The following is a 13,029-nucleotide window of genomic DNA, read 5'->3' as shown; positions in this document are numbered from 1 at the left end:
CAACTTTTTCCTTGTCCTCTCCAGATTACCTGAACAACCTCTCTCCTGATTCTAAAGAATACGAGGAGACGCAAGGTAAACCTGCAGAATGGAGCTCTGAGATGTTCATAACCATAATAGTGATGTTTTTTCAGTAGTCAAAGACATATTGACACACATGTGTACACACTGCAGCTGCTCAGCATGTATCAGGCCCTAGTTGTTGAGTCACAGTCACTGAGTGTGTCTGTATTGAACTCGGTTGCGCATAAATCTCTCTCTTTCTTTCTTTCTCTGTTTGTGTTGCAGCTGCCTTGGTGATCGTGTCCGAGGTGGCAGACCAGGCCAATGACAATCTGAAACAGGGAGTGAGTTTACTCTGGATACACTCCCGTGTGTTTATAACATACAGACTGCTTAGCTCATGTTGAGTTTGATATATTCGCAGCGCAGCATGCTTTTATTGAGATGCGTCTTTATTCTCTGCTTGGCAATGAAAGAGCAGTTTTCAGGATGGAGATCAAGCGTGAAGAAGTTAGACAGCTGAGGTTTTCCTGTGCATGAATCCCTCTTCTAAATGACATGCGGGAGCGAAGGAGAGGTTTATCTCTCTTTGGCGCCGGCCTCCACAGCTTGTTGATTAACGCAAGGGGACGAGGAAAGATGATGTCATCAGAAAGTCCCAGGTGTATCATTACAAAGGGAGCAGTGTAAGGGTGGACATGACTTACGCTCCCCCTCAGACATGAGCAGTTCATGGAGATAATTCACAAACCCCACACCCCCACTGTCTTTCTCGCCTCTCACTGTCAAAATCCCCCCATGCCTCACTTTGGCTTGCCTCCTCTGTTTATCACACTTCTCTTCTGTGCACATGCACTGACACACACACACAGGCTGACAGACAGTGTGAACACAGGCTCCCTCTATCTCTGTACACCCCCCCGCTCCCCCCATTCAGTTTTCAGTATCACATCCCTTTCCGCCTCCCTCCCTTTCATTCATGAACAAACAGGGACAGTTTCATTCTCCGTGTCCTCTTCTGTCCATCACTGGATAATCTCCCTCCATCTCTGTGCTCTCTGCTCCCTCAGGAGAACTTGCTGCGTCTGGTCCACATAGAGTACAGCGTGAAGGGCAAGAGGGACCTCCTGAAACCCGGAAGGGTGAGCATCACGTAGCCGCTTCTGGCCAGTGTTACTGTTTCACTATCAAAACACATCGTTCTGTAGTGACAGTAAGCAGTGAGCAGCATTTTCATGGCCTAACATTGCCTTTCTTATGCATTTTCTCTGTGTGCGTTGTGCCTTTTGACAGATGTTTGTCAAAGAGGGCACACTCATGAAGGTCTCAAGGAAAAGCAGGCAGCCCCGACACCTGTTTCTGGTATATCTTTCTTTTATATCACTCTCACTTCAGATACATGATTAGACTGTAAAGGTAATGTTTATGACCTTTTGCTCCCTTCTGTAGTTTCAAAGTAATAGTTCAACATTTCGGGAAATATACTTTCTTGCTGAAAGTCTCCGTAGATGTGAAGATCCAAATCACTCTCATATCTGTCTGTTAAAAATGAACCTACAGCCAACAAACGATTAGATTAGCTTAGCATAAAGATAGGAGCAGAGGGAAGCAGCTAGCCTGGCTCTGTCCAAAGATTAAAGAATCCGCTTAGCAGCTCCTCTAAAGTTCACTAATTAACACCTTATTGAAGTTGTGTAAAAATGACAATTTGTGGTTTTACGAGGGTTATGTGCCAGGCTATTTCTTGGCCAGGCACAGTGATTTCCTGGAGTCTGTAGTTTTCTGGCAACCTCACACGATGGTTTTTATACAGACAAATCAAACGTGATATAACGTTTTAATTAGTGAGCTTCAGAGGTGTTGGTAGGTGTTACCTTTGGACAAATCCAAGCAAGCTGTTTCCCCCTGTTTCCAGTCTTTATGCTAAGCTAACCCCCTGCTGGCTCTAGTTTCAAATTGAATGAACAGAGATAAGAGTATCAATCTTCTCATCTAACCCAGCAAGAAAGCAAATAAGCATATTTCACAAAATGTCAAACTATTTCTTCCACACTGTCTGAAAGTATATTCTGCATTAGCTTTTTGCAAATCTTCATTGAAGCTATATGATGCTTGATGAGTGATATATTCAAAGACAAGACTCCAGCATGAAACTTCAAGACTCCACGTTTGCATCATTGTATTATTTTGTATTACTTTCCCCAAAATTCAGCCTTACATATTTGGTATCTTTGGATACTTTGGGATCTCCACTAGAGTTTACAATAAAGTTCTGCAGGTTTGAGCAATATCTGGATACACACCACAAGTTTGTAATGACAAAGGGGTTAAATCTACATTGCTACATCAGTGATTCGACGTGGTGCACTACAGTGGAAAACACCTGCCATATTATTGAAGCAATGGCAAAAACAAAGCTAGCGTTGGTCTGCGAAAATATAGGGGAATGTTGGGCGGAGGTCGGTCTACGAGGTAGGTGAGGTTGGGGGGGGGCACGAGGCCAAGGCTGTAAGACCTCCACTTGGCACCACACCCATCCAGAAAGGGCCTCCCTCTTCGCTCTTCTCCTCTCGTCCCCTCCTCTCTCAGGACTTGTTTTCCAGGGCCCCACTTCCTTACAGGATGTTTGGTGTAGGTCACTGGATGCTGGCTTCCTGTGTATTGGGAGGGGACTGACAGCAAAGTGAAGGCCAGACACCCTGTAGAATGCAGGGAGGAGGAGGAGGTGGTGGAGGAGGAGGAGGGGTGGTGGTGCTACACAAACACGTAGCGTGAAATAGAAAAGCCCAGTCTATTGTTCCATGTGCAATCAGTGCTGTCTCATGTTATGAATAATGCTTGAGCTACATATCCGCAGGAGCAGCATTTATGATTTTGGCTAATACCAGTTGATCCACATAGAATATAATGGCTTTATTTATCTTTCATCTTTTTCTTTATTTCTATTCCATCATTCTCCCAGTCCTTCTAAACAGGATTGCAGTTGAGCGATAGCTGAAAAGGGGTTGGTGCTTGATACTTGTAGGCTATTAGGGTTATATAGCCATTCCCTCCCTTGAAGTGGACGGTTTTAGTGGGTCAGGTGTTATTTATGGGCTTTTAAGGAAAGAGAAACCAAACAACAGTGAAGATGAAAGCCATCCCTCACCTCAGCGACAGAGAGAAGCTGAAGCCCTGTCACAAGCTTGGGCTCAAAGAAGAAAGAGAAGCGGAGTGAGTGAAGGAAGGGATTAGAAAGAGGACGGAGACGCAGAGAGCTGCCGGAGGGAAGAGAGCATGAGTGAAAGAGGCAGGTGAAGGGTTAGCGGATGTGATGAAAAAGTAAATGTCTTAGGTGCCAAGGGGTCAAGTAGGTACATGTTGTGTCTCATCTGGGAAAGTCGTTTGTGAAGTCTGTTAACTTGGCTCTCAGTTGGGTTTCTGTGGAAGGAATCTTCGAGTAAACGAGCAGCGCAGGGTGGAGCAGACGAACTGCGGTGGCTGCAGCCCAGAGGTCGCAGGCGGGGCCTCGGCCTTGGCTATCATGCACTGTTTTGTCTCCAGCCAGTGAACCCGTAACTGCGACTGTTTGTGTTGTTGTTGTTGTGGTGAAGGTGGCCGGTTCCACCCAGTCCTGGTTCTCAGTGTTGCCTGAGAAGGCTGGGAGGACGAGGGGGAAGGCCTGGAGCCCGGAGCAGGGTGGAGAATTCCTGGATGCTGCCTTTACGGCCCCAGCGGATGTTTAGAGCACACATTAGGTGTGACCAATGATGTCATCCCTTTTGTCTGGGCAAAAAAATGAAATACCTCTCATAACACAATGGACTCTCAGTGTGTTCGGGGGATCACAATACTTTTGGTCTGACGAGCAAATAAACACTTTTAATGCCTTTTTTTTGTTGTGTGCATACATGGGAACTTTGTGCTGAGGGGTTGCACAGACATGTGTGAATGCTGTGAAAGGAAACATAACCTAAGCAGTCGAGCCCAGAAAGTTGCTTTCAAGAAAGAAAGAATAAACAAAGAGGTGTGTGCTACAGTTTAGATATTTCTCTCAAGGTAACATCACCACCTTGTGGTAAATAGTGGGTATTACATTTGGAGAAGCTGGGAATTGAAGTTTCACTCATTTTTGCAACCCAAAACTAAGATTTTACATTCTCATTTATCTACTATGTTATTATTTTGAAGAGCATGATAAACACATTTGTGCAATCTAACATGATATACCTCTTAATTTCTCTTTCTATGTTCTTTTTCAGATGAATGATATAATGCTGTACACCTACCCTCAGCAGGATGGAAAATACAGGCTTAAGAACACACTGTCTCTGTCCGGGATGAAGGTACCTTAACTTCTCCCTTCTCTGACTACCTCAGCTCATTTTTATGTCTATGTTTATTGGCTGAACTGTGGTGTGTTTTGCCCCCCTCACACACACACAGGTGAGCAAACCTGTCCTAGACAACGTGCTGAACTGCCTTAAGATTGAGGTGTCTGACATCACTATTACACTCTCAGCCAGGTGAGCATCTGGCTCCAAAGCCTTGAAATGAACAGTGTTAATCTGTTGTCCTCTTACACTCCTGTTGTTCAAAACCACTCCAGGCGTTAAGCCTAAAGCCTTTCAGAAGTATCAGGTGTGATTGTTTGTCTGTTTCTCTCTACAGCTCAGTTGGAGAGAGGGAGGACTGGTTCCACACATTGAGTCGAGCCATAGCAGACCATGCTGCAGGACTCTGTACGTTTGGTGGACCCTGCAGTGAGGTAAGACAAGGCTCTTTGATTAAGTTAAAGCTATTTTTCATTTGGGTTGGTTCATAAAATACACCACCTAAAAGAAGTAACAGTAATAATACTTGTTTGACTAGTTAAAATGAATGTTCCTGTAACTAACGCTAATAATTAGGTGTGTTTTGTTATCGCCAGCTTCTATCTTGCCACACGCTAGCGTACGGTAACATCTGCTTATAAAATCCTTCTCACCTTGTCTGATATATTGTATGTGTCCACAGGCCCGTGAGAAGTTGTGGATGGCCCTGGGGGAAGCTGCTCCTGTACTGGTGCCAGTTTCGCATGTGATGATGTGCATGAACTGCACCTCCGACTTCAGCCTCACGCTGAGACGACACCACTGCAACGCCTGTGGCAAGGTCAGATGCACAGACCTACAAAAACTGCTTTGGCTTGTTGGTGATCGCAGTCTTAACTACAGTTTTGTTCCACTGTGCTGGAAGTTTTAGGAGATTGCTGACCTGGACTAAATGAACTAATAGAAATATAATTTTTAAAAAAACGAAAGAAATTGCTCTGTATCCAATAAAGCCTTTTATAAAGCTTTTGATCATTCTATGAGAGTATTTATTGTTGTTGCAAATGGTCATTGCTCTTTTTGGGTCAAATATCAAGTATCAGGAGGTCAAAGATAGACCACTGAAATTGGATGCTGTCTATCTGTAGTTTGTAAATCTTGTTTGTATTCTGCCCTTGTGAGCAGGTGGTGTGCCGTGCCTGTTCCAGGAACAGATACCCACTGAAGTACCTCAAAGACAGAGTGGCCAAAGTGTGCGACCACTGCTATGCTGAACTCAGGAAAAGAGGTGAATCTCAACTTTCTGTATGTAGAAGTGTCTCACAGGTGGGGGAGTACAGTGGAAAGAAAAATATCTTGGAGTGTTTCTTCCTCATTGATATGGTATTAACTGTGTGTGTGTGTTTGTAGGTGGCAGCGTGTCGGGGGCGTGCGGTAACTCCAGCCCTCGGACTCACCGGGCCAGCCGTCCCCTATCTGCTGTTTTCCAGAGCCTGCAGCCCCCTAGTTTGTGGAAGAGCAGGAAGAGCACCTCCCCTCTCAACCAGGTGGACTACATTTCCCATTCGCCATCTGTACCTCTATTTCATTTCAAGCATTTGACAAGCCTCAAAAAATGGCATCTAATGGGCTCAGTTTTTATCACAATGTATCACACACGTAATCTCACTTATCAGTGTAAAAAGGATCATGATTAATGTGCAGACACGCCAAGGGGTTGTTTGATTTGAGTTAACCTTTTGTTTGAATGAAAACATGCTCACTTTCAGCACATAACTGCCTGCTGTAGTACTATATGTGGAAGGTTTTTAATCAATTATAAGTAAAGAATGTTCCCTGACCGGGAATCGAACCCGGGCCGCGGCGGTGAGAGCGCCGAATCCTAACCACTAGACCACCAGGGACCTGTAGGCACTTGTGGCAAACCTGCTTAGTAGAATGTGTGGCATGTATGACAACTGATCAGCTGTTGACACTTGTGTGTAGTGCAAAGCATCTGCCAGTAGGGTTCACTATTTACCTTTTTACCCTTCTTCCTGTCTTCAGGGGTTTGACAAAATAGCAGGAATGTAAACCCAATCGCACTGCTGTAATAAAAACTAGATTTGTTATTGTTATTGTTAGTTCTTGTTGAAATTGTCAAAACAACATGGTCATTTTGTAGTTTCTGGTTCTGTTGTATATATTATCCAGTCCCTCTATCTGTGTATCTGCAGTAATGTAGGTTTATGTGTGTCTAATGTGTCATGCATTTCATCAGGTGGCGCTTGTCGTGGAGGGCTCCACTATGAGCGGCAGCCTGCAGCGCCGGAAAAAGAGCAAGAGGAAGTGGAAGCGGCTGTGGTTTCTCCTCAAAGACAAGGTGCTCTACACCTTCACAGCCCGTGAGGTGAGGGGGCACAGAGTCTCCCACACCAGCCCCAAAACTCTCACACACGTTCATGATCACTCAGTCATAACCTTCATCTATCCGTTTTCTTCTTCACATCTGGCCAATGCAGTGCAGAACTGTTTAACGCCATTCAACCTTTCCTCCTGGGCAGAACACTTTACGTGACTAATGAAGGGATTCTCTGTGCTCTCTGTTTCTTTTGCAAGTGTTGCACCACTTTGTTCTTCTTGAAGCATGAAATCCATCCTTGTTATTCGCATATTGCTGCAGACAGCTAGATTGGCGTTTTTCAACTTGTGCGTGCGTGTGTCTTCACTCAGGATAAAGTGGCGTCAGAGAGTCTACCCCTGCAGGGCTTCACCGTAAAACTGAGCGAGAGGCCAGAGGGAGAGGAGAGCAGCAACATGTTCCACCTGTACCACAAGAAAACCCTGTACTACACCTTCAGGGCCGACGATCAACACACTGCACGCAGGTCAGTTTGCAGTGGTTATATAGATGTGGTCAGATATATGACATATGTTTCTGTATAAGCTGTAGTGTTTATTAAAAGCTCCTTCCCTGACCGGGAATCGAACCCGGGCCGCAGCGGTGAGAGCGCCGAATCCTAACCACTAGACCACCAGGGAGCTGTGGCATGTGGTTTGGTTGGCATGTGTCTCATGTGTCATAACATGCACGGTGGCTAATCTTGTTTGTGTGATTCAATAGTGTCTTTTCTCAGGACCTAAAGTACTGCTGTGTTTTAATTCCATGGTCTCATATCTGCTTTTATATTTTCTTATTATTTTTACTTATTGGTATATTTGCTCTTTAATGCGGAGATGTTTTAGTAAAAAGTGTTGTGTTGTGACAGCATTATCTGTCATAAGTCTGAATCTGTGAAAGATGACAACAGGCTTAGGCATTACACTGGTTTGATGAATTTGGGGCATTTCTATACTGCTGGTAACCAGTCAAGTTGACAGAACATGTTTGTTTAAAGGCATTAGCTTTGTTTATCTCTTCCAACTTAATCTGACATACAAAAAGCACCAATTAACATAATTGTAAAAAGACTTCACATTCTTATACATATGTAGAGTAAATCACAAATCAAAAATAGGTTTTAAGATCCTCCTGTGTGTGTACTGATTTGTTGGTAATGTACCGTCATCTGAATGGAGCACTGTGCGAAATTGTTCTTAATAAAGTGAGTTGTATGTTTTTAATGCTGTGTAGCAGTTTTAACAGGGCACTCGTGTTAACGCAACGCAATTTAGTATTGCATTTCTGTTCAGTTTGGGGAAAGCAGCAAAGGTTGAGACATCCTGACTTATTACTGTCTAGTGACTAGTAAAGTGACATTGTCATGTAAAATCAGTGGAGTGCCCCATGAACCACTGTGTTAAAAGCTCTCATGTTCCTTTTTCTCGTGTTTCAGATGGGTCAACGCCATGGAGGAGGCTACTGTTTTATAGCACCTGCTTGGTTAAATGAACACACCCTGCTGTCTGTGACTGCTACTAACTCCTCTGTGGAGCACAACATAGCTACCTGCTGCATATGAACTCAGACCATCAGTAAGGATTCACCACGTCTGGCCTGTTGTGGAATATTATGTGACAGTTTGGAGGATCTTAGACGAGACTGCCACCCAGTGGAAAGGAGGTAAAAGTGGGGGAGTCAGAGGGATGCTACTATGTGGAAAAGAGAAGTGGAAACCTCTTGTTGGACCATGAGCTAACATATGAAAACTCTTTAGTTCGCTGATCCAGCCGAGTTCACAGGAGCCTTTTTAGGAGCAGCTTGGATACATCACAAGTTTCATCTAAAAGAACATTGTATTCCCTCTGTTTCACCTTTTTACAAGGACCATCCCACAAAAGATTGTCCTCCAAGTCAACCTTTTTCAACTTTGCTGTATTTTGGTGACTTTTACCACTGGATTATTAAACCACTTCACATCACATCCTCCATTTTATACGCGAGACAGTTACAGCCGGTGTTCTGTGATGGGTATAACATCACTTTGCAAAAATAACAAACTTTGCTCCATAGTAGTATTAGCAGCTAGTGAAAGGGAAAATATTGGTCACCGTTTTAGAGAGATATTTGGTATTCTGAATATATATTGTGAAGTATACACTGCAGATATTGAAGTGAATTATATGGCTTGTTTGTATAGAAATGGTGTTACATGATGTTCTGAATAAGAGGTCTTTTTAATTATCACAGTGTGTGTGTACATTAGGCCCTCAGCATGACTACCACACCTGACACAGTTCTTCTATAAGGATGGACACTTTAAAAGACAGTTTGTATTTGAAGCTGAAGGATTTTCACATGTTTTGTCGTACAGTTCTGAAGTGCCGATTGATTTTGTTCCAGTTTGCAATTTGATGATGAATGTGCCTGAAATGAAATTGTACTCCTCCTTGTTCGTCTGTATGTTATCACAGTACTGTACTACTGTCATGTCTCCAGAAGAGACCTTGATAACATTTGCTTTTTTTTATCTACTCTTATATACCTTCTAGTATTTTGAACAGTCCAGTTACAGTCCAGTAACATAAGATGTACTATGCCATTTTTATTAATGCCTTTTTCATGCTGAACATACACTGCTGGAGAAAAATCACAACCAATTTGACTTATTGGAAACTGCTGAAAAGAAGTCATACTACCTATAAACTGTTGGTGTTAAGAGTCATCTGATCTGCTCATGTCTTCAGCAGTACTGTTCTAACATAAACATCGATACTTCCTCTTAAATAACTTACCTAAAGGCATTACCTGCTTCATTCAGAATGCGGCTGTACTACATGTGATCTTTCACCCCATCAAACGGCATTATTTCTAAAGCACACCTTTGTTCATCAAGTACTGTTCAGCTTTTCTACCTGTTTCTTATGTGCCATACCTATAGTGTTATCATGGATTGTACCTCTTGCATATAGTGCATTGTAAATGTTTATGTATATAGATACATATAAAAATAAACTCCTTTAAAACGTTTACTTCATGTGCTTTCATGGTGCAGTGCTGTGCTGCCTGTTCTTACACATGAAACTTTCTTTATTATAAGTTGCCAAACATAAACTGAGTGGACACAATAACATGAACACCTGCACAATGATACCCATATTATCTAATATATAAGATTATAATCTTCTTTTTTGTTGAGAATATGTCAGAAAGGTTCACTTGTACAGTAAATTTAAGGCTGTATTTCATAAATACATGATTGCATTTTATCATAAGGTGCTCATATTATGCGTTATACAATTCAGTACAAAAACTCTGCACACTCAAAATGGTCGTATACAGGAGTCCAATCAGAGCCTCAAAGAAGCAGTTCTTATTGAAGGGTTGTTGCTAAGCATTGTGTTCATTTTTACAGGTGTTCATGTTGTGCTTATCCTCTGTGAGTGATACATAGTGGGATGATGCTGAAAAAAGTACATCCTGTACCTGTGTGTGTCTCCATTGTTTGTGGTATTGGCAGACACAGTTTGTGTCTGTGTCTCTTTCATCCAGCAGAGGGCAGCAGCACATCATGTCAAGTAGATCTCATTTGAAATGTGTCAGACATGCTGATCTGTAAGTCCACTAGAACACACCTGGACAGGAAAGATTATATTATATGCAAACTAGTGAGGCGTGTGTTGTCTACCAGGCGTCCCCTTTATGCTTCTGGTATGCTAAGTCTCTCTACACACACACACACACACACACACTTAACGCACAGATGCATAAGATATTTTAGAAATTTCAGTTAATTTTCTGCTGCTATTCCTTTTGCCTGGAAACAATGCTAGTGGATGTAAGGATGGCATTTCAAGATGTAATATCAACCAATATTCTATTTGACAAATATATTTGAAAATGGTCTTTCACACTTTACATTAACATCTGTTCATTAAAGGAGGGGCATGCAGAAATATAAACTTAACAACTGTAATTCCAGTAAACTAACTGTCCAAAGCTAATAGTCTAATAATTTCAACTGGCATTTGATTCTGGACTCAAGGTGGTACTTTGCATGACATTTGGGGGGCTTTATTGACTTTTCTTTATTTTTGATGCTGTAATGAGGTTATGTAATGGAAAAGTCAGGCGGGAGAAAGTTACTTCAAGTTGCTACAGAGACATGCAATCAGAAAGTCTAGATTTACATCCTGCAGCAATCAGTGTCGTGTCCATTAACAGCCAGGCGTCCTTGGTGTACATCATCCATTAAGCGACACTACTGTGTCAGCATGTATATTATTTCAAAGGACTATGACGCCCCCTTAAAAACAAGAAATACTGTATTTGTCGAGCCATTTAATGTACATAAGCCATGCTAGATCAGGATTTAACAATACTGCAGGCCACTCATTTTCACTACACTGATTGACCCAAGGGAGGTACTCTAATTTTAGGTCAAATGAAGGAGACATATTTGTATTGTCCAGAGGGATTACACATCATTACTGTTAACGGTTGCCTTGTTGCAAATGGACCAAATATAAGAAACACATTCCCATCCACAGCCAGTAGAGACCATGATCAGCCCTTCTTTTCTCCTGCCTTTTCACTTCCCAGCCAGGCTGCGGGGTAACACGAGCCATTTCAGATAAGTTAATTAGTTATACCAAAGAGTTCCACAGAGCCAAAACGACCAAGTCAGACAGCGGTGGACCGCGACCAGGAAAGCAGTGGCTAGCATAAATATTTAAAGACAAAGAAACAGCACAAAACATTTTGGCCTATTTCTTTTTCAACATCTGCAATATTAATGACTGAGTTAACCAGAGCAGGCCCAATTTGAGAGCTTACTAAAGAAAAGCAAAATGAGGTGGCTTTAATTCATCGGCCACTACGGGTCCTTTAATAATTCAAAACTGCCTTTTAATTTGCTCATTAATAATTTTAAACGGCGGTCTATACAAATAATAACGATGGAAGGGAACAGTGGAAGAATATGTTATGGATACAGAGATCAAGACCGAAAGATCATTTCCAATTAGATAAAGATGAAGTGATTGCATGTCAGTCAGAAAGTAGGCAGAAGAGAAAATAGGAAGATTGGGGTTGCTCTAGATACATGATCCCAGGAGTGTCAATGACCCAATACTCACTTGAAGTAACAAAAGAGAGAGAGAAGTGAGAAAGGCATTGAAAGCAGGGAAAGTTGCATTTCCTTCAAGCACCTGAAAGTTAAAGACACCTTGTTCCACTTTCTCATCTTGATGTGAGCACCACACATCCACAACACCATTCCCTCAGTAGCCAGGGAACCAAAGATGCAGAGAGTGATTAGGTAACCGCCTGCATGTTTGAATCAATAGCCTTAAATTTCTGCAGTCTCTGCAAATCTTAAGAAAAGGACCTCTAAAAATAGTAAAAGGACAGCTTCTCCTTGCACACACTCAAAATGTTTGAAATCTGCATCCAGGAGGCCAATAATAAGTCAGAAATTCCAAAGAGGGTCTGTAATGCATTGCCAAAACACTAATCCTATGAGGGCAGAATGGTCCAGAATCAAACGGAGAAAACTGATAAACCAGTGGGCAAAAAAAACTGCCCAACGTTTTAATTGTGTTTCAAGAGCAGACAGTGATACCTGCTGTAAGCAGCCGTTCTCCCCTGGCTGAGTAGACTACATGACACCATTGTAGGCAGGTGAGCAACTTTCCATGCTGTAATCTCAAAATCCTTTTCCAACGCAGTACTGTAGAAACGCCTGACTACACTTGGAGGTAAGGACTTTTTCTGAAGAGGAAGTGTTCCATCTGATCTTTGTTCTTGTCTAATGCTCCTATTCACAAGAGCATTCCTGTAGAATATGTTACACAATAGAGGACAAGTATGTGTGACTATGTGTACGCTAATGGACACAACAGAAAGTACCGAAGGCCTGCTGATACTCCTGCTGTGTGTGTTATCTGCTGTGTGTGTTATCTGCTGCGGTGGCTGGCTCTGCATTTTAAATCCGAGACAACGCAAACACTTGTACATGTCCCTTTTGGCATTTTTATCACCACTTGAGAGGACAGTGTCTAAAAGAGGAAAGTAAGGTTACGTTGCTTCTAGAGATATCCCGCACTCTAGCGAAATGTTTTACCAACATCATGTTGCCATGCATGGGCTAAGCCAACCCCATGTCTGTCTAAAAACACTGCTCTGGTTTACCTCAAGGCCGAAGAACCTGTTGAACTTCTCTTTGTCTACAAACAGCAGTTCTCAGCCTTGAAACATGAACAAGGCATATAGGAAAGAAGAGGGGATAAGAGGCCGTGAAAGGCAAAGAATTGAAAAAAAAGCTGAAGTGAGAGAAGGAGACGGAAATGAGGACAAATAGAGAAAGGCAGATTT

General features: G+C 42.5%; 1 protein-coding gene and 2 non-coding genes across 3 annotated transcripts in view; 1 reads left to right on the top strand and 2 right to left on the bottom strand.

Annotated features, from left to right (window-relative positions):
• The window catches only part of fgd5a (FYVE, RhoGEF and PH domain containing 5a), a 29,847-nt gene extending 21,505 nt beyond the window's left edge, over positions 1–8,342 (top strand). Inside the window, exons 9-21 of the mRNA XM_070902896.1 lie at positions 25–75; positions 289–347; positions 1,074–1,145; positions 1,297–1,365; positions 4,245–4,328; positions 4,429–4,508; positions 4,654–4,750; positions 4,999–5,136; positions 5,481–5,583; positions 5,706–5,842; positions 6,556–6,684; positions 7,008–7,162; positions 8,111–8,342. Coding sequence (XP_070758997.1) covers positions 25–75; positions 289–347; positions 1,074–1,145; positions 1,297–1,365; positions 4,245–4,328; positions 4,429–4,508; positions 4,654–4,750; positions 4,999–5,136; positions 5,481–5,583; positions 5,706–5,842; positions 6,556–6,684; positions 7,008–7,162; positions 8,111–8,147 — 1,211 coding nt within the window. The 3' untranslated portion in view covers positions 8,148–8,342. The remainder of the gene's footprint in view (positions 1–24; positions 76–288; positions 348–1,073; positions 1,146–1,296; positions 1,366–4,244; positions 4,329–4,428; positions 4,509–4,653; positions 4,751–4,998; positions 5,137–5,480; positions 5,584–5,705; positions 5,843–6,555; positions 6,685–7,007; positions 7,163–8,110) is intronic.
• Positions 6,128–6,199, bottom strand: trnae-cuc (transfer RNA glutamic acid (anticodon CUC)). Its single transcript has one exon. It is a non-coding gene; the product is annotated as a tRNA-Glu (tRNA).
• trnae-cuc (transfer RNA glutamic acid (anticodon CUC)) lies at positions 7,245–7,316 on the bottom strand. Its single transcript has one exon. It is a non-coding gene; the product is annotated as a tRNA-Glu (tRNA).
• Positions 8,343–13,029: the final 4,687 nt, after the last annotated feature.

Source organism: Enoplosus armatus, chromosome 3, assembly GCF_043641665.1.
Source record: "Enoplosus armatus isolate fEnoArm2 chromosome 3, fEnoArm2.hap1, whole genome shotgun sequence".
In the NCBI taxonomy this organism is placed as follows: Eukaryota; Metazoa; Chordata; class Actinopteri; order Centrarchiformes; family Enoplosidae; genus Enoplosus; species Enoplosus armatus.
Note: the sequence above shows the minus strand (reverse complement) of the source record. Positions and strands in the feature narration are given on the sequence as shown.